Below are 19,363 nucleotides of genomic sequence, written 5' to 3' on the forward strand. Positions count from 1 at the left end.
GAAGGGGTGGCTGTGAGCAGCCTTTGGTGTTTTTACAGATATTTCAACAGCCAGACCATGACTGTCCCAAAAAATGCAACAGCTGCAACTTTGCGGTTGATTGGCATCGCGGCGAGGCGTGCCGAGCCTGGTTAATCAGTCTGGTGAGCAGCACACCAAACCCACCCCCAGCTCGTAAGGGGATAAAAGGGCCAACCCCAGCCCAGGGAGCACAACCTCAACTCGCTGTACTCCTCCTCATCCTCACTGCTTTGCTCCTCCAATCACTCCCGTTGGCTGCAATGTCTCGTCAGTGCACCGTGAGGAACCAGGGCCGGACTGGCTTCAGTGCCACATCTGCCTTCATCCCAAGTGCCTGCAGCACCGGATTCGTCTCGCGCTCCATGGCTCAAGGCGGAAGCTGTGGCACTGCTGTGGGGTATGGAGGATTTGGAGGAGGTTTTGGGAGCAGAAGCCTCTACAGCGTCGGTGGATGCAACAGGATCTCTATGGCTGGAAGGGGCAGCGGATTCTATGGACCCGCAGGGTTTGGTGCTGGCACTGGGATCTCCTGTGGGTTTGGTGGTGCTTTTGGGTTTGGTGGGGGCATGGGTGGCCCTGGATTCCCCGCTGTCCCCACTGGAGGCATCCAGGAGGTCTCCGTCAACCAGAGCCTTCTGAAGCCCCTCAACCTGGCGATCGACCCCAGCATCCAGAGCATCCGTAAGGAGGAGAAGGAGCAGATCCAAACCCTCAACAACAAATTTGCCTCCTTCATAGACAAGGTGAGCCATGAGATTTCTTGGCTGTGCCATGCTGATTCTTCAGTGGAGAAGCACAAAGCAGGGCAAGCTGTATCAGCCGTGCTGCTTTTGATGCAAAGCCATTTCTATCAGCAGCAGCCAGGGAATAAAACCTGAGGGTTGTTTGGTTTGAGACCATTCATTCATCCCATACAGTGAGAGCAGCAGAGGGGAAATGTTGCTTTGGGATGTAGGGAAGCAGAGATAGGGAAAACCATCCAAAAGTCACTACTTCTAAAGTAGCTGCTTTCTCCTTCCAGGTCCGGTTCCTTGAGCAAGAAAACAAAGTCCTGGAGACCAAGTGGGCCCTTCTGCAAGAACAGGGGCACAAAACAGTCAGAAACAACGTTGAGCCCCTCTTTGAGGCTTACATCAACAACCTCAGGAGGCAGCTGAGCAACTTGCTGGCTGACAAGGAGAACCTGGGTGGGGAGCTGAGCAAAGTGCAGAGTCTGGCTGAGGACTTCAAGAGCAAGTAAGTCTTTGTTTGGGGTCTGCTTGGTGAGTAGGCTGGGCAGTGCTCCATTGCACCTGTGCAGTCCAACAAGGAAGAAAGGCCTTTTAAAATTATTCTTACTTTTCTGATATAAATGACCAGGGTTAAGTTTGCATATGTGACACACAACCCCATGGCTGAAACTCAGAGGCAGAAAGCTATAGGGCTAAGAGACCAAAGTACCAAGCTGTTCCTCTAAAGAAAGTTGAGCTAGGTCCTACAAACACTTACAAAACTTCTGCATAAGCCCATAGCAACCCTACATTTCCATCCCACAGATATGAAGAGGAGATCAACAAGCGCACAGCTGCTGAGAATGAGTTTGTGATTCTGAAGAAGGTGGGTGCATGCATGCTGCAACACCCGCTGCTGCACAGCTGCTGCAAGAAACACTGCAGCTTCTTCTCTGGAAACAGCTCCATTCCTGTGCTGTGCTTCTTCCCCTAGGAGGTGGATGCTACCCATATGACCAAGACAGAGCTGCAAGCCAGGCGGGATGCCCTCCTGGAGGAGATAGACTTCCTCAGAGCCCTCTACGAAACTGTAAGTACCTTCCCAGGACCTTCATGTCCTGCCCATTTTCTAACACCTTTGCTTCCTTTTCCCACCTCAGTAGCTCGGGATGGATTATTTTCCACCCTGTTGCACTACGTACCTCCACACTTATTCCATTTCACCTGCTGTATTAACTCTTCCCAGAAGATTCATGGAAAAAAAATCACTTTGCAAACACAGCTCTGTCCTCCATTGGGGCCTGGAACAAGAGATGTGCCCTATAGTGACTCACCCAACCCCCACTGCTTTGGCAGGAGCTGTCTCAGCTGCAGAGCCAGATCTCTGACACCTCCGTCATCCTGACCATGGACAACAACCGCAGGCTGGACATGGACAGCATCATTGCTGAGGTGAAGGCACAGTATGAGGACATTGCCAAGCGCAGCCGGGAGGAGGCTGAGTCCTGGTATCAGTCCAGGGTGAGTGTCCAAGATGGGTTCTGCAAAGGGTAAACCATGCTCCCTTCCCCAGCTCCTCAAGGGTAGGTTCTACTGGGACTTTTACAGCAGAGGATGCCTTTAGATTTAGTAAACCCAGAAAGCTCTAAGTGCTGGTTTGGGATTGAAAAGAGACACACACCTCTGAGCTGAAATACTACTTTATCTGTTAGTGACAAGACAAGGGGAATTGTGTTTAAGAAAAAAGGGGTAAAGTGAGGTGAGACGTGGAGAGGAAATTCTTTACTCAAAAGATGGTGAGACCTTAGCACTGCTGCCCTGAGATGTGTGGGTGCCCCATGACTGGAGTGCTCAAGTCCATGGATGGAGCCCTGGTCTGATGGAGGGGAGGGAGCAGCCCAGGGCAAGGGTGGAATTTGGGGGGCTCTAAGGATCCTTCCAACTCAAGCCATGCTATGATTACATGGTTCTATATGATCTTCAAGGAGCCTTCCAACCCAACCATTCAATGGTTCTATGATCTTTTAGGACCCCTTCAACTCAACCATCCTATGGTCTGATGACCTTGATAGACTCTTCCAACCCAAATGTCCCATGGTTCCATGATCTTGAAGGTCCCTTCCAACCCAAACATCCCATGGTTCCATGATATGATACCCACATGCTGCTTCACTCTACAATGCTAGATTCTGCCCTGACCTCTCTGTCCCTCTCCCTGGCAGTATGAAGAGCTGCAGGCTACCGCAGGAAGGCACGGTGATGACCTCCGCAGCACCAAGCAGGAGATCTCTGAGCTCAACCGCCACGTCCAGCGGCTGCGGGCTGAGATTGACAGCGTGAAGAAACAGGTACGGTCTAATGCAAAGACTCAATCCAGTCCAGCAAATAACTATAAATGCACCTCAATGTTCTGCTGGATCGTGAATGAATTAATTCAAAGCTTTCTGCACGTGACTGTAGAGTGAAACAAACTGCTCTATGTTCTAAATGGGGAATTCAGCCACTGTTTTTCCTTCCCAGTGTTCCAGCTTGCAGACAGCCATTGCAGACGCTGAGCAGCGCGGGGAACTGGCCCTGAAAGATGCCAGGGACAAACTGGCTGAGCTGGAGGCAGCCCTGCAGCAAGCAAAGGCAGACCTGGCCCGGCAGCTGCGTGAGTACCAGGAGCTGATGAACGTCAAGCTGGCCCTGGACATTGAGATTGCAACCTACAGGAAGCTGCTGGAGGGCGAGGAGTGCAGGTGGGTGAAATCAAGCTGTGCAGTTGCAAGATGTGCATCTTCCCCCAGCAATATTTTACAGATGTTCTGTTGGCTTTTCAAGCACATCTTGTTTGTGGTCTCCTCTTAAATGCGTACTGTCTTCTTTTGCTCAATTCCAGGCTCTCTGGAGAAGGTGCTGGTGCAGTGAATATCTGTAAGTACTTTCCAAAGACAGTTTTGTGACTTTTCCATCTGTCTGCCAGCTGCTCTGTCCAACTGTTTGTGGGTGCCCCTGATGAGTGTGTTCTTTTCTTGCAGCTGTGACCAGAACCGCTGTAGGATCGGGATATGGAAGTGGGAGCTGCCAGAGCTTCAGAGGCAGCAGTGGGGCCGGATCTGGGCTCTGTGCTGGAGGAATGGGCTTCAGCTCTGGGAGCGGACAAGGCATGGCTGGGTCATGTGTGGTCGGTGGAAGCAGCTCCAGCATGCAGTACATCAGCAGCTCTTCGACCAAGAGGTGCTACTGAAGTCCAACAGCTACCTGCCACTCTGTCCCTCATGTTGTGTGCAGTTCTCATCCCGTTACTTGCAAAAGGTTTGGAATTCCAAGTTGTCTGCCCTTATTTATGCAAATGCCTTGCTCCTGTTTGTTCTTAGATGCTCCGAAAGCCTCACGTCCCAGTGTTTGTCTAATAAAAGGCATATGAAATTCATTCCTTTGCATTCTCCTTTTAATTTCAATGACTTTACACAGCCATGGTGGCACTATCATCTCTTTAGCAGAAGGCGAACACAAGTCACACACATAACAGTTGTGACCTCTCCTTCTGTGGCCGTCACTTACATTCAACAGGAACAAGGACTGGGGATGCTCCATTCCCATTTGTGCAGCAAGATTTTTTGGCATCAGCCTCCAAGGGAAAGGGAAATTTCTAACTCTTGCCTCCATACATCAGAGAAAATGTTCCTCTATCCTAATTTATGTCATCCCTCTATCCTAATTTCTTTCGTGGCATCTCAGCAGTGTCATGCCAGCTTGATCACCCCCAAACCCCTGTAATTTTTCAGGTTTTTATGTGATGACTCATGCAGGGACATAATTCAGTTTTCCCAAGAAGTTCAGCCCAGGTGTTCTGTACAAGCAATAGCTGCAGGGATTAATAAAATGCTGTCATTGGTACCACCATAGTCAGAAACTGCAAAAACTCAAAAGCCCCAGACATCCTTTTAGGGAAAAGCCACGTCCAGCGTGATCCAGCTATGCTGGGTAAGCAAAGTGCTGGAGGCAAATGTGACTCACTGATCAACTCCTAGCCTAGAGAAAGTGATAAAAAACCCAGTTTCTCATTAATCCTCCACATCTGAGCACAACAGTGCTCTACCACAAGGAAATGGCCCATTCTCTAACACCCGCCATTCCATCTTGGCATCTCTGGACATGATTTTCACTGACACTTGCAGAACAGAATTTGGCTTGTTGGAGGCCATGCAAACGCTATCCAGCAGCAAAAAGGCACCTGACAGCTGCATTTCTACAGCCAGCATGCTTTTTAAACGTAGATACCTCAGCATCCAGCATTATGGCCACGCAAAGCACCGAGGCTTCTCCTGTAGCAAGCAGAAGGGCAGAAGTGCCTCCCAAAATATCCCCTTCATCACAAGAAGTCATGCTTGCAAAGAAGAGGAGCACACCATGACCTCCAGCTGCCCCTTGCCTCGACCACATGTTACTCCTGGGAGCAAAGCCAGGCTTCCCTTAGCAAAGGGAAGATGTTTTCAACATCTTCACCACTCCCCTTGTGACAGCTTCAGTTCCATCTGCTTTGAACTAAACAGGCACTGACACCAAGCTAAAAGCAAGCCTAAAGGGAACAATCAGAGGTACAGACATATATTTTCCCAGCAGACATCAGCACCCTGAAAAATACAGGCTGGGAAATCTGGGTAGTTTTATGAGCCTGGAGGTTGCCAACATGGTACACCAGAGAGTTGGGTGATTAATGGTCTGGAAATGTGCCAGCACTGAGAGCTGACACATTTCATGTGGCACTGAGCTACATGGGTTAGTGGGCATAGAGGTGATGGCTTGATGGTTGGACTTGATGATCTTAGTGGCCCTTTCCAGCCTTAATGATTCCATGATTTCACAACCCAGCCCTTTGCCCAAGCCCAGAACACAGAAGGATTTAAGGCAGGGATCACTCCAGAGCCAAAACCTGGAGATCTTTGTCCCTCTGCCATCTCATCCCTCTGCAGCCGCACTGAAGTCAGCCAGCCACAGGTCAGGACCACTGAGGGGTTTGGTGTCGTTTCCGCCCCTGTGCCCATTGCTCAAAGCATCTTCAGCTCCATCTCCATGTCCCACAGCAATGGGGGAAGTGTGGGATGGATCTGCAGTGGATTTGGCAGCAGGAGCCTTCCCAGCCCAAGGGGAAGCAATCAAGAGGATTTCCAAGAGCAGAGGAGAGGGCACTGCTCTGCCAGGTCAGGGTGCAGCCATAGTGTGAGTGATGGAGGGTTTGGAAAAGATGTGGCCCCAGAGGTATTCAAGGGATTGTGGTCAACGCAAACCTCCTGGTTCAGTATTTACTTGCAGATCAGCCCCAGTGCAGTGAGTGCATTGGGAGAAGAAGGATCAGATCAAAGCCCTCACCAGCAGATTTGCCTCCTTCATTAGCAAGGTGAGGCTCATCTCATTCATCCATCCTGGCATAGTTGTCATCATCTGTAGAGTGGGATCAGGACTGCTCTCCATGTCAGACATTCACTTCTGAATCCCTGATAAAGAATTCAGGATCTTAGTAAGTAGGGCTGGATAAGGAACATGCACTTTCTCCAGATTTCTTTGCAACCGAGCACTGCTCCTCCTATCCAAACTTCCCTACCAATGAGCCATCACTGATGCTGAAGGCCACGTGGGATGGTGCAGACAGTGCACAAGGCAAACACGTCAAGATCACGTAAGCAACAACACACAACAGAAGGAAAGAACCCCATCCAGTATTTTCTCCATTCTGTCTTCTTTCTGGAAGAGTTTAAGATGCAAGGCAACCCAGAACTGTGAGACCTCAGCAAGGACTAACCTGGCCTGGCATTCTTCAGCTGCTGCATAAATAGCAGCACTCTGCATGACATCTGCCTTTTTTTATTATTATTATTATTTCTACTGCTTTTTTTTAAACCAGGAGCACACTGACCACTTCTTACTGATGTGGGTTCCTTTCCAGGAGAGAAAATTTGCCAAAAAAACAAGAATTAATTTTAAGTGCGATCTTAAGTGCTCCTTTCTCTCTCTAAAATAATAGCAACCTTTGCTCCTGATGGTTGGGTTCCAGCACTGCTGGAAGCCAGGAGGTAATTTCCACCCCATGGAAAGTCTCTGAAGATTTCAGCTCAGCTCATTAACTCTTTAGGAGGAGCTGCTCCTTCTCATCCACTCTATGCACTTTGGAAAAACTTCTGACAAGCCTCAGAGTCTGCTACCATACCTCCAGGGGATGCAATGCGTAATGGATTTTAGTAAGTAAGGAGCTTAAATAGTTGGTGTGGAACCAGAAAAACAAGAGAGGAGAGTGAGGAGCGACTGAAAAGAAGGGCACAGCACTCTCTGCTCTGCCCTTCTGGGGAGGGAGATCATGGTCTGACACCTCTGCCACCTTCAGCAGCAGGATGGATGAAGGCATTTTAGGACAGGATACATCTCTTTCTCCATTAGCTTCAGCAGGAAGAACCAAATCCTCTGTTTCCAGGGAGCTGGATGGGGGTGAATCCTGGCTGTAAGCCCAACCCCACCAGTCAAACTGGAGGTAGTAACATCAGCAGGGTTAAAAACACAAGAAAATCATCCCTGATTCAGTGCCATTGTTCTTAGCTCCTCCCAGCCTTTGTATGGAAGAGAGAGAGAGGCAAAAAAGAGCTCAATTTGGATTCTTCTATTTGCACACATTAAACGATGCTTCTTTCTACAGCCCGGTGCCCTGCAAACATCAAATGATTGGTTCTGCTTCTCTCTTTCATGGTCACTATAAAAAAAGGAGGTTTCCAAATGCAGTTGTTATGGGGCCAAGGATTCCCTCCCATTCAAATTAGAAACATGGCCCAGAACCCAATGACAGATACGTGCTTAAAGGCAGCTCAAGTTGCTCTTCAGCAAAAGAGATGAGTGGGATATTACCAAATACCCCAAGCTCATGAATGTGGTTTAGAATGATCATTTGGGGATGGTTGTGCAGCAAAAGCCCATTTTTGGGGGAGAAAAGAGGGTGAAAGCTCTGATTCTCATTCCAGAGTTTCCAGCGCGGCCATCTTACGTGCACTGCCTACTTCTCCCTCCACCTTCCTTCCCCTTCAAGGCAGCCACGATGGCTTTGCCAACTCCACCTAAAGCAGGAGGAGTTTCAGCTCCTGCTCTGCTGGGATCCTCAGGAGCAGGAGGAGATCCACCACTGATTCTTGTGCCATGGAGCTGGTGGCAAAGGGTGCCCAGGGCTGTGTGTCAGCAGCATGAGCCTGGGTGGCAATGCAGAGATATGGCCATGGCTCCTCTGGCACGGGGTTGGGCTGTGGAGGCAGTGGCTTTGGCTATGGGGTCAGTGGACACCAGGGGGTCTGCACATCCATTGCCCAGATCCCCATCAAGCTCAAGCTCCCCATCAAGCCCCAAGAAGCTCAGGATGGAGATGGAACCAGTTTTGCTACCTGCAGAGAAGTTGGTTCTTTAAGCCTCATTTTTTACATCCCTCGAATCCTAAACTGAAGCAGAATTACCCCTGCTTTATCCCATCTCAGTAATGAGTGACTTAGGGCTTTTCACATGACAGCAGAGGCATTTTTCAGAACAGCCTTCTCACAAGGAGATGTCACTTGACAGATTTTGGCTGTCTGCTTTCTCCATTCACCCACTACTATCCTAAACAATACCGATTTCATCTCTGTTTGCCACTTCTGGGGCTGTAACTGTCCCCTTCTGTATCACTTGTAACAAATCTTTACGCTTTGAATTTCAGGCCCAACTGCTGGAGCAGCGTAACGAGGGGCTGGAGACCACATGGGGATTTCTGTGGGAGCAGAAGTGTTAAAACAGCAACACTGAGCTAACACTGGGAACTTCTATTGCCAACTGGAAGAGGCAGCAGGATGTTCTGGGAACGGAAAGAGCCAAGCTGGCAACAGAACTGAGCAATATGTAAGGTATCATGAAAGACTGATAAATACAAGAGAAAGGAAGTTTTTTGAAAATAAAAGCTCCAAAACTAGAACTGGAGTGGATCTGGTTCATTTTAAATTGGCAGAGCTGCACAAGATGCAATGCCACTAGCAATGTCCATCTGTATGATTTGTGTTGGCAGCTGTGTCCATGCTGGGCATTTGGAGATGAGGCAAGAGGAAGAGACCAAATTTGTGCCTAAGTTGAACAAAGAGGAGCAAAATTATGTTTTCTCTTCCCCTCACAGGCAAGGAGAGGAAAGGTGTGCAGGGAAGGAGTGTGTTCTGCTCCAAGAGCTGAGGGCATTTCAGACCTATTCAAACACTTCCTTGGTGTTTGGTAGGAACAGCAGTGAACATTGCTGGAGAGACAGTGGTGAGAATGCATCTCGCTCTCCAGAGACTCTAGAGGGACCTACAGGCCAAGTTGAGGGAAGATTTAATTAAAGGAGTTGAATCCCACCTTCAGTCAGTCGGTTGCAGCTCAACGTGACCCTTTGGGACATTCGTGTACCCCAGCTGGTCAAAGCCTTCTCTGCTCTGCCCAGCAATGTTCTTCTTGTGCCTAAGAGGATGAGAGAGGAAATCCATTTAATAACACAGTAAAACTCATGTCCTTGAAAGGTGCAGTGCTGGGAGCTGTAATCTCATTGCATGTGGCATTAAGCAGAATGCTCCTTCATTGCATAAACCCTTCTGATGTGCTTGGGGACATGGATAGTGTCTCCACGAGCAAAGCTGAGCTGGAAGCCAAGGTGGAATCCCTCACCCATAGTCAGCCTTCAGAGGAGCCCATAAGCAGAATGACGACTTCTTTTACTTTTCCTCCAACTATGCCTCCTGGGGAGGCCCACAGAGTTCAGCCCTTACAGCCCATCACTTAAGGTCAGAAAGATTTTTGTGTTCCGTGCATACATCAGACCAGTCCTCCACATTTCAAAGGCACTACTGTTGCATTGCATGGGCAAGATCCTAAGGAATCTGTTTCTACTTGATTGTAGAGTGCCATAGAAATGGACAATCGCTCACCTTGCTGCTGCCCCAAGGGAATCGCTCAGATCCAGGCTCCCACTGCAGGCAAATCGATATGATTTTTCAAATAACGTATGAAACCAAAGCCTGGAGGTGGGTGGCTGCACTGCTGTCATCCAAAGCTTCTGGACACTGCTAAAAGAAGCTGGGCTGACAGAGTCCTACAACAACAAGGGACATTCACAAAAGGATTTATGCCCCACTTTTGCTTCTTCAGATTTCCCAAGTTGGGCAGAAGATGTTCTTTAAAGGTCTGCTTGGTACATTCTCTGCTAACACCTTCACCAGCTGCTATGGTGTAAATGAGTCAGCTGTGACACCAGTGTTAAAGATCTCAGCCTTATAGCTTGAGACTGGGGGCTGCAACCCCAGCACCCCATAGCAGTTCTCATCACTGACATCTGGTATTTATTTTCATTGCGTTTTCTCTCTCCAGACTATGAGGAACTGAGAGAAGCTGCTGGCAAACACAGCTTGCGTAACATAAAAAACCAAAATTAGGGAGCTGAATTGGGTGATTCAGAGACAACTGGAGAGCACGAAAACACCAAAACCTAGGGAAGGATGACTCAAGGACCATAATGTGCCAATGGTAATTCCCAGGCCGTGGATTTCCAACTCCTCCACGAGAGAAAGGGAGCAATTAAGGTCGTTTTGATCATAGAATCATAGAACCATTTGAGCTGGAAGGGACCTTTAAAGGCCATCCAGCCCAACTCCCCTGCAATGAACAGGGACATCCACAGACTGATGAAATACACATCAGCTGCTTGACTCTTGCACTTGCTGATAATCCAAAGTAGAGAGCAAAACGCTCTGTGGGTGCTGGTCCAACCTGCAGGAGGTTTACATGGGGGAATCAGCAATGCATCCAAGCCCATCAGCTCCTTTTTCAGACACCACCTCTGTAAGTGTAACCACAGGAGGCACCGAGGGACAAGAGCACCATCAATCCAGATGCTGCTTGTACCACTGCTGTGAGTAGGAAAGAGCTCCAATATCAAAGGTGCATCCTCTATAACCTCCTGCAGATCAAAATACTCAAAAAAAAAAGAAAAAAAAGAAAAAAAAAAGGGCCACTACATGTCTCACCCCCCACACACTTCTTCCATTTTCACCACTCACCCAAGCATACTACTCCAATCCTGCTCAAGCCAATTGGCACTATTTGGTTTAACTGAGCTAGCTCAAAAGATCTTGGTGGGTTTTCTGGAGTCCAAGATCATGCTCTGCTGCTTTGCCCCATTGAACCAGAGGACCTGGAGGTTCATTCAGGGACCCCTCTCCTTTTGGGATAAGCACACTGCATGGCCACCCACCCCTTACAATCCTTCCCCTCAAATTTCTGTCCAAAAGTGCTGTACAGTTGCGCTCAGTGTTACTTGCCTCAATAACATGAGAAAGTGTTTCCCAAAATGAAGGAAAAAATGGCTTTTAGAGAATGTGGAAGGAAGAGATGCACTCACAGAGCCATGAAATGCAGCCAGAGCCCAGACTGGAGCAAGGTGACCTGGCACAGGAGGATGAAGGACACCGTGGAATCACCAAATTTGCTCCATCCTCTCATGCACCATCCCTGGAAAGTCTTTGAGGGCCCTGGAGCCGAGGAGTCCAGCGAGGCTACTAATTTGGGCTTGCAATCAACCACTGAACAAGGAAGGGGAAAAACGCAGTAAACAAAACCCAGCCATTAGCTTGGAACTTCCACCCTGCCCCTAGAAAGCATGCTGCCCTCCCACACGGCGACGCGGGCTCCAACGCTGTTCCCATCTCTCCAAGCCATGGACACACACAAGTGAATAGCAAAGTTGGGAGGAATGGAGCCCCAGTGCCTCACTCAATGTTGGAGGCAAAGGAGTGAGTCCCAGGCAATGAAGGAGACTTAGAGCTGAGGGACAAGGAGACAGCATTTTTTTTTCCTGAGGATTTGGCCAATTTGGAACAACCACAACAGTGACCATGTTCCAAATGCAGGTCTCTGTTTCAACTAATACCCCACAAAATAAGTTACGATGGAAAACACTCTCACCAGTAATATACAGAAAAAAAACCTTGACAAATAGACCTGGTCCCAATGACATTTGCCAGGCATTCAAAGATGTTGCCTTTCCATAGGCAAAGCCAACGCAAAGTTGTCATCTATCACTAACCTGCACACAGGGCTTTATTTGCTAGTTGTCAACGAACTCACTTTTATTACTGATGCTATTTATTGAACATCTGGTTGTGTTGTAGACTCATTCAGGTTGGAAAAGACCTCCAAGACCTCCCAGCCCAACCCCAACCCATACCACCATTCCCACTGACCATGTCCCCAAGTGCTACATCTCCATGGTTCTTGAACCACCCCAGGGATGGTGACCCCACCACCTCCGTGGGCAGTATTCACCAATGCATCACCACTCTTCCGGAGAAAAAATAATTCCTAATATCCAGCCACATTCTCCCTCAGAGCACTTACTCACAAGCTGAGGTAGCAGCAAAATGCAAAGCTAGGGAAGCTCACTTTGATGAGTGAGAACTTGACATCTTCATCCAACCTATAACAAGGCAAAACCTTTCACATTCCTGAAAACACGGAGCACCAGCACAAGCCATGATTTTCACTGTGATTACACAAGACTTCAATATGACCCCACTGACTTAACAGCAGTCCTCAATTGCGTTATGGGGCAAATCTGCTTTCTCCATTGGTGAGCACAATGCATGCTAAGCAGCTCCTGCTCTGCATCGTAAACATCTTGTGGAAGTTTCATCCAGCCTCGCCCCGTTTTCCACACAAATAAAAGGAAGAAGGTGCTGCACTGGAGGCAGAGGGAACTGCACTGGGGCCCCAGCACACCACCTGCACCCAGCCCTCCTCACCAGCAGCCATGTCCTGCTCCCATGGCACCAACGTTGTTCGCATTGGCAATTTCAGCTCATCCTCTCTCGCTCTTCCCAGGAATGGGCAAAGCTTTAGTAGAGTCTTGTCTCGCCAACGTGGGTTGGATTCCTTCAGCACCAGGAGCCTCAGCGGTGTAGCACCCTCCAGGCCCAGAATAGCTGTAGGAAGGTGTCCTCCTACAAGATGTGGGTATGTTTTTGGTGCTGCTGGAGCTGGATTTGGCTGCAGAGGTGCTGGCTTTGGTTATAGGGTTGGTGGATCCTCCGGGCTGCGCACCATCGTACCCATCACCGTCAATGAGAAACTGCTACAACCACTCCAACTGGAGCTCGACCCCAACGTGCAGACCGTGAAGTACCAAGAGAAGGAGCAGATTAAGACCCTCAACAACGAATTTGCTTCTTTCATTGAGAAGGTGAGCAAAGAAACCCTCCCCAGCTCCAGTCCCAAGGAGGTCTAGCACGGAAAGGGCGAGGAATCTGGGTAATACAGCTCTGTTTTAGACACTGAGGACAACTTTAGAATGTCAGTTGAGCACCAAGGTGTTCTTTTCTAGAAGTGTTATGAGTTTGATGCATTTCCACAGGGCTTACCCACAAAAAACCATGTGCACAAAAGAACAGTGGAGTAGGAAAACATTGCATTCAGGTGTACCAAGAGCTGCATTTTATGGCTGTTGCATGGACATCACCTCTCACAACCACTTAACCCTCATCTCATTTCCTATTTTGCTCTCTGGGATTCAGGTGCGATTACTGGAGCAGCAGAACGAGGTGCTGGAGACCAAGTGGAGCTTTCTGCAGGGTCAGAAACATTGCAGGAACACCATCGTGCCCATGTTGGAGGCTTGTATCAGGAACTTGAAGAAGCAGCTGGAAGCGCTGGGGTGCAACAGAACCCAGTTAGAAACACACCTGAAAGCAGCCCAAGAGGCTTTGGAAACCAACAAGAAAATGTAAGTGAGAACATTTTGATATTATAAATTGTCCTCAGAGAACAGGATCATAAAACCATGTCACAGTTTACAGAAGTGGACCAAACAGAGGACACATCTCTTCTAGATTCTCTCATTCTTTCCTAACTCAAGGAATTAACACTTACAGCAATTCCAAGTGTTCCTCTGTTCTCTGGTGCAGCAGTCAAATCGGAACAGTTCTGCTGCAAATTTGTAAGAACATCAAAACCTCTCTGAAAGCAAGCGTGTTTTCTCATGGGCTATGAAACAGAACAAAACATCCCTAAATATCATCTGGGGAAAAGGGGGAAAAAAATAGGAGGGATTCTTTCTTGAAGTAAGTCTGCAGAATCCCAAACAAAGATGTAATTGTGCTGAGCTTGAAGACTCCCATTTTCCCACGCAGGTATGAGGATGAACGCAGCCAACGGAGCTGCACTGAGAAGGAGTTGATTGCCCTGAAGAAGGTGAGCAAAGGCCATTTGAACCCTCCTGTTGTGTCCAGGTCTTTGGGGTGCATGCAGGCAGTGATTTCTTTCCCCCAAAGCATTGCACAGAACAAGTACCAGCAGGAGCTGGTGCTCAGGTGTGCTTGAACTCAGACCAGCAGTAGTTGTGCAAGTAGGAGCTGGCGTGCAGCCACGCTACCTGCACCCAGTCCCCCACCCCAAGGGCAGCCCTGAGTCGTCTCTCGCTAATCAGCTTCCACTAATCAGCTTCCTCCTTCTCTCTCCACTGCCATTTCAGGACGTGGACTGCTTTTTCATAAACAAAGCAGAGCTGGGGGCCAAGGTGGGAAGGATGGAAGGAGAGTTCGACTTCCTCAGGGTGCTCTATGAGGAGGTAAGCAGCTCCCTGTTGCTTCAGCCTCTGCATTTCTCAGGCAGATCTGGAAGGTCTATCCTGAAGGACAGGGGAAGAATGGTCCCCCCCTTATGGTGAACGGGGGGGACCAACAATCCATCCCTGCGTGGTCACTGCAAAGTGGGGAGCAAGTGTACGAATGGGGTTGGATGGGACAACAGCAGTGCCAGCATCTCATTGTCACCTCCAGGAGAGCCACCAGCTGCAGGCCCACATCTCAGACACGGCAGTGGTTGTGCAGATGGACAACAGCCGGGATCCTGATCTGGATGGCATTGTTGCCAATGTCAAGGCTCACTATGAGGACACCGCCTGCAGGAGCAGGGCAGAAACTGAAGCCTGGTGTAAAGGCAAGGTGAGAAAAGCAGCCAGAAGGAGGGTGTGGGTGCATCTTTCCTCTGAAAACCCAGAGTTGCTGTGATTTAACTCAAAGCACGTGCTTTTGGGGACGCACAACCCACGTCTTTGGGGCTTTTGCAGTTTGAGGAGCTGCGAGTTACTGCAGGCAGAAATGCTGATAGTCTGCAAGAGAAGAAAAGAGAGGCGGCTGACCTGACACGGGTGGTCAAGAAACTGAGTGGAGAAGTCAGGAGTGCCAAGGAGCAGGTGAGTACCACCAGGTCTGCTGGAACCATCAGGGCAGAGTGATGCTGAATTGTTGTTCCAAACATGTCACGTTTACAAATACCAAGAGACATTTAAGGCTGACCACATCTTTGTAGTGCTGCAAACTGGAAATGGCCGTGGCTGATGCTGAGCAGCACAAGGAAACATCCATCAAGGATGCAAAGAGCAAACTCACCAAGCTGGAGGCGGCTCTGCAGAAGGCGAAGCAGGACCTGGCCCGGCAGCTGTGGGAGTTCCAGGAGCTGATGAACGTCAAGCTGGCTCTGGACATCGAGATCACAACCTACAGAAAGCTGCTGGAGGGTGAGGAGAGCAGGTGGGTGGCAGATACCAACACAAGATCCTTCAGACCCATGTGCCAGAACAGGAAAACCAACGGGGCGGTGCTTTTCAGAGCTGCCCTGTGCTAAATCCACCTCACAGATCAGCTCTCCCCATCAGTCCCACCACACATCCACTGGCGCAAACAGAGGCTGTCCTGCTGCCTGCAAACATTTGAGGCTCACATGGCTCTGCATGTGAACACACGTAACCAAGTGCAACCTTCCCTCTACAGGCTCTGTGCAGAAGGAGACATCCCTGTCAACATCTGTAAGTTGGAGCATAAAACTTCTTCCAAGCTTGGGCATCTCCTGTCTTTTCTCCCAGCAATTCCCTACACTGAAACTCAGCTTTGTCTTCCACAGCTGTCTGCCATTCCCAAGGAGGTCTCGCCTACAGCCCAGAACCAAGCTTTGCTGGGTTGGCCAATGGAAGCTCATGCATTAGGAGAGGGAGCAACCACATGAAGGTTGTGTCCATGGGCAAGCCAACTGTGTAAAGAGCTGCAGATGAATGGCAAGGCTGGAAACGAAGCACAATGCACACCCTGCTGCCTACACACAGCAAGAGCCTGGCTGGTGCAGGAGCACATGTGCCCAGCTCCCCTACATTGCACACCTGTTTTCCATGCAGAGGGATACAAAAGGCAAAGAGGGGTATTTCTGTCAAAGAGATTTGCTGTTTCTGCTAGGGAATTCTAGGAGCAAACCCCAAATTCCCTTCACAATCCCCTTCTCATACGCAATTCACATAAGAGGCCCTTGGTGTAATTCCTTGCTCTTTCTGCTCATACAGACTGAAGGATGAGGATGAGGTGTAGGACAGAGCTGCTGCAACCCATGACCTTCTAATTAGGGCTTCATTCAGCCCTCTTGTGCTAGCAGCTCCCATATATAACCTATTGCTATAACCTAGTTATATCAGCTGTCCTGATTTACAGATACACCTCTGACATCAGCAGAACTCACCCAAAGTTGCCTAGTTTCCCTACACATACCAATTTCACATCCCAACGGGTGGATTTCAACGGCTGTTGCTGTTTGGAGGCAGTTTGCTTTTTATTTGCATTACCTGTTTGGAAACCAATCCTCGACTTTCCCTTTTACTTCAGGGTTTATAATGGTCCAGCTCATCTGATGCCATAAATACCATCTTAAATTAAGGATCTTGGGGCCTAAGCCCACTGTCAAAAGTGACAGGGGCTGATCCATCAATAAGCCTGGCCACAGGTCACAAAAGCCTCTGCTGTCGTGTTCAAGGGATCCAGACCCAGCCTTAAACACCTGGCATCAGCATCAATCACCTTTTCAATCTGCCAGTACCTATTAAACTGAGCTGCTAGTGTAAATGCATTTATACTATTTGAGGTCTGGGAAGGGGAGAGGATGCAGTGATTTATTTCTGATGACTTCACATTTTGTCTGCAATGCTTGTCAATGGCTTTTATCCCAGTTATAGTCTCGCATCTCCAATAAATCTACATAGCAATTCAGTTACCCAGTGGCTTCTTTTTGGGGAGAAGAAGGGTTGGTTTTGTCTTTGCTCCAGGATCTCAAATGTCAACACTTACAGGGGTCTGACAGGCAGGTCCAAGCCCCATGTCCCCTGACAAAGTCCTTCCATGTCCCTCAATCTAACAACATCCTGCATGCAAGGAGCTTACAAACCTCCCTCCAAAGCACCAAACCTCTCTCCGAGGCACAGCTCTCTTCTTGCATGCATGGAGCAGGAGCCAACTCCTGCGTGGGGTTACACATCTTTATTAAGGTAGGGTGGAGCTCCGAATAATTTTCCTCCCAGGAAAAAAAAGGAAACCAAAACAAAACACCATTTAGAGGGCACTGACTAAGCAAAGATGCTCTCGCAGTTTGCATAAAGCTAACTGAAACTTCTCATTACCACCATCAATGCCTAAATCCCCTGAGAACAGCACTGACTGCCCCAACTTGCCCAGGATCTCTTTGCATCCTGATGGCAGGAGCTGCTGGGTGTTTTGGGGCCAATTTGTCCTCTCTCTGCTCTGGTACCAGCTCTCAATCCGAGCATTCTCTTCCCCCAGTAGAGTCTGGGTAACCTCTTTTCCTCTTCACCAGATGGAAGGTTGGCTTTAGAATCTCATCAAGCCAATTAGGCTCCCCTGGTGCACCCCATCTTCCCAAGAGATGTGCTTCCACCTTGCTCTTCTGTGCCTGGTAGAGCTCAGACCCAGCCCAACCCATAATAAACACAAGGTGATAACCTCAGTCAAGCCAGAGCAGGATTTTGGCCTTTGTAGCTGCTAAAAAACTGATGGAAAACACACAAACAAATGCAACTTGAATGCAGGGGAGCTGCAGAAAGCCCCAGCACCCAAAGCTTTCCTCCCAGTCGTTGTTGCCACCAAGTCCTCGCTGCTCTTCTGCCACAGTTTCCCTATAGAGAAAAACAGAACTTACCTCCTTTGTAAACCCCTCTGCTGCCTGTGGACAGCATGCATCTCCAGAGCTCTCAGTCCTGTTGTTACAGCAACACACATCCACAGCCACATCCTGGTGTCTGCTGCTGGAGAGAGAGCACCAGAGGAGGGGAGAAACAGAAGGGCTGAGAGCAAGCAGAGCAGCAGAAACACTCCAAGGAGCACTGGCTTGGAGAATGAAATAAATTACATTATAAAGTATACTTAAATATTATAAATGCACATAAATGTTATGCATTTTATCCCACAGAAAGCAGGAGGAAGAGGCTGCAGAGCCCTGAGCTGCAGCAGATAGCCTGGATGTACACTTACACAGACACCAGCAAAGCTGGAAGAAGGAAAAAAACCATTTCACTGCTTTATATTCAGAAAGCAGCCAGATTTTATTGTATTCCAGTTAGTAGGGAAAAAGCAAACCCTACTGACCACGAAGTCAGCTGGAGGTCTTTAAGATGTGTAAGGCATTTGCATGGAGCATCCTGTCCAGCCATTAATGTGCTGGCATGGGGGCAGAGGCATTGATGTCTGATTTTAAGAGCAGCGAAGGGCTTTGAGGTGTACTGTGGGAGGCTGTAATTAATCACACAGCTGTGTGCAGAGAGATGGATGTCCTCCTGTGTTGTATCCCTGCCCCAATCACAACGACAGGGACAATAGGCTGGGAGGGGAAACTTGGTATCACCCTTCCCCAGGGGGTGAACAAAGAAGTGCCCCTCCGTGGATCAGAGGACTCACCCATCCAAGGAGAGATTCCCTCTGCAATTCTTTTGCTGCCCGTTGGGCTCCATCTTCCCCTTGACTCCTCTCTTTGCAGAACTCAACAGCCTGCAGTGCTCCATGTCCTCTGAGTCCCAGTTCACAGCTCCACCAGGACCCATAGCAGCTGCTGGGGCCGCCCCAGCACTTGCACCAGGCATGTTCCCAGCTCTCAGCTCCCAGGAACACCCTTAGCTCAGGTGGTGGAGGCCTGATGCACATTTCAGATGCTCATTATCCATCTTAATCACTGCTGCAAAACAAGAGGCCAAAAAAAAATCCTCCTCGGTGCTGCGGTGGGCGCTGGGTCACACCTGTCTCCTTTTGGAAATGCAAACAAACACCTCACCCACTGCAAAGCTGTTCCTGAATTACAGCTCCTGAATGCAACAGGAGGCTCAGGACACACCTGGCTTTGCACTAATTTAATAAGTAGAGGTTAAATTCCAACCAGACCCAAGGAATGAACCAAAAACACGAGGTGCATCCATCCCCATGGCCTCACAGAGACACGAAGCACTTGAAGGGTGCAGATCCCCATCTCCCCAGCAGTGAGCATTGTTCTGTGATGTGGGAGAGCTGCAGCCACACCTCCCACGTCCCTGTTCCCAGATCATCACTGCACACAACACAACAGCAGAGACAGAGCCTCCATTCCCAATTAGGCATCACAGAGCCATGCAAATGACAGCAAGCAGCTGCTTCCCCTGCCCAAAAACCATCTGGGCAAGGCCTTTCTTTGAGCCCTTTGTTTCCATTCACTCCAGGGGATTTCTTTTTGCATTTCACTCCCTCGGCTGTGACAAGAAAGAGGTGAGCTGGGTGTGC

At 49.0% G+C, this 19,363-nt stretch overlaps 2 protein-coding genes across 2 annotated transcripts; both read left to right on the plus strand.

The window, feature by feature from the left end:
• Nucleotides 1-222: 222 nt before the first annotated feature.
• LOC100545164 (keratin, type II cytoskeletal 6A-like) lies at nucleotides 223-4,146 on the plus strand. The gene is made up of 9 exons (XM_003205996.4): nucleotides 223-764; nucleotides 1,043-1,257; nucleotides 1,557-1,617; nucleotides 1,726-1,821; nucleotides 2,088-2,252; nucleotides 2,954-3,079; nucleotides 3,252-3,472; nucleotides 3,613-3,647; nucleotides 3,752-4,146. Exons 1-9 carry the CDS (start codon nucleotides 282-284, stop codon nucleotides 3,958-3,960), a joined length of 1,611 nt encoding a protein of 536 aa, XP_003206044.3. The 5' UTR covers nucleotides 223-281; the 3' UTR covers nucleotides 3,961-4,146.
• Nucleotides 4,147-12,543: 8,397 nt separating this feature from the next.
• On the plus strand, nucleotides 12,544-16,078 carry LOC100545478 (keratin, type II cytoskeletal cochleal-like). Its single transcript, XM_019615019.3, has 9 exons — nucleotides 12,544-12,972; nucleotides 13,304-13,512; nucleotides 13,919-13,979; nucleotides 14,260-14,355; nucleotides 14,567-14,731; nucleotides 14,857-14,982; nucleotides 15,099-15,319; nucleotides 15,560-15,594; nucleotides 15,675-16,078. The coding sequence occupies exons 1-9, from the start codon at nucleotides 12,544-12,546 to the stop codon at nucleotides 15,821-15,823; spliced, it is 1,491 nt and encodes a 496-aa protein (XP_019470564.1). The 3' UTR covers nucleotides 15,824-16,078.
• The last annotated feature ends 3,285 nt before the right edge of the window (nucleotides 16,079-19,363 follow it).

The sequence above is a fragment of the Meleagris gallopavo genome, chromosome 31, assembly GCF_905368555.1.
Source record: "Meleagris gallopavo chromosome 31, MGAL_WU_HG_1.1, whole genome shotgun sequence".
Taxonomy (NCBI): domain Eukaryota; kingdom Metazoa; phylum Chordata; class Aves; order Galliformes; family Phasianidae; genus Meleagris; species Meleagris gallopavo.

Coding starts and splice junctions, on each gene's coding strand:
- LOC100545164 (XM_003205996.4), top strand. CDS start 282: ATGTCTCGTCAGTGCACCGTGAGGAACCAGGGCCGGACTGGCTTCAGT. Junction 2,253..2,953: donor AGTCCTGGTATCAGTCCAGG/GTGAGTGTCCAA, acceptor TCTCCCTGGCAG/TATGAAGAGCTGCAGGCTAC. Junction 3,473..3,612: donor CTGGAGGGCGAGGAGTGCAG/GTGGGTGAAATC, acceptor GCTCAATTCCAG/GCTCTCTGGAGAAGGTGCTG.
- LOC100545478 (XM_019615019.3), top strand. CDS start 12,544: ATGTCCTGCTCCCATGGCACCAACGTTGTTCGCATTGGCAATTTCAGC. Junction 12,973..13,303: donor TTGCTTCTTTCATTGAGAAG/GTGAGCAAAGAA, acceptor TCTGGGATTCAG/GTGCGATTACTGGAGCAGCA. Junction 15,595..15,674: donor AGACATCCCTGTCAACATCT/GTAAGTTGGAGC, acceptor ACTGAAACTCAG/CTTTGTCTTCCACAGCTGTC.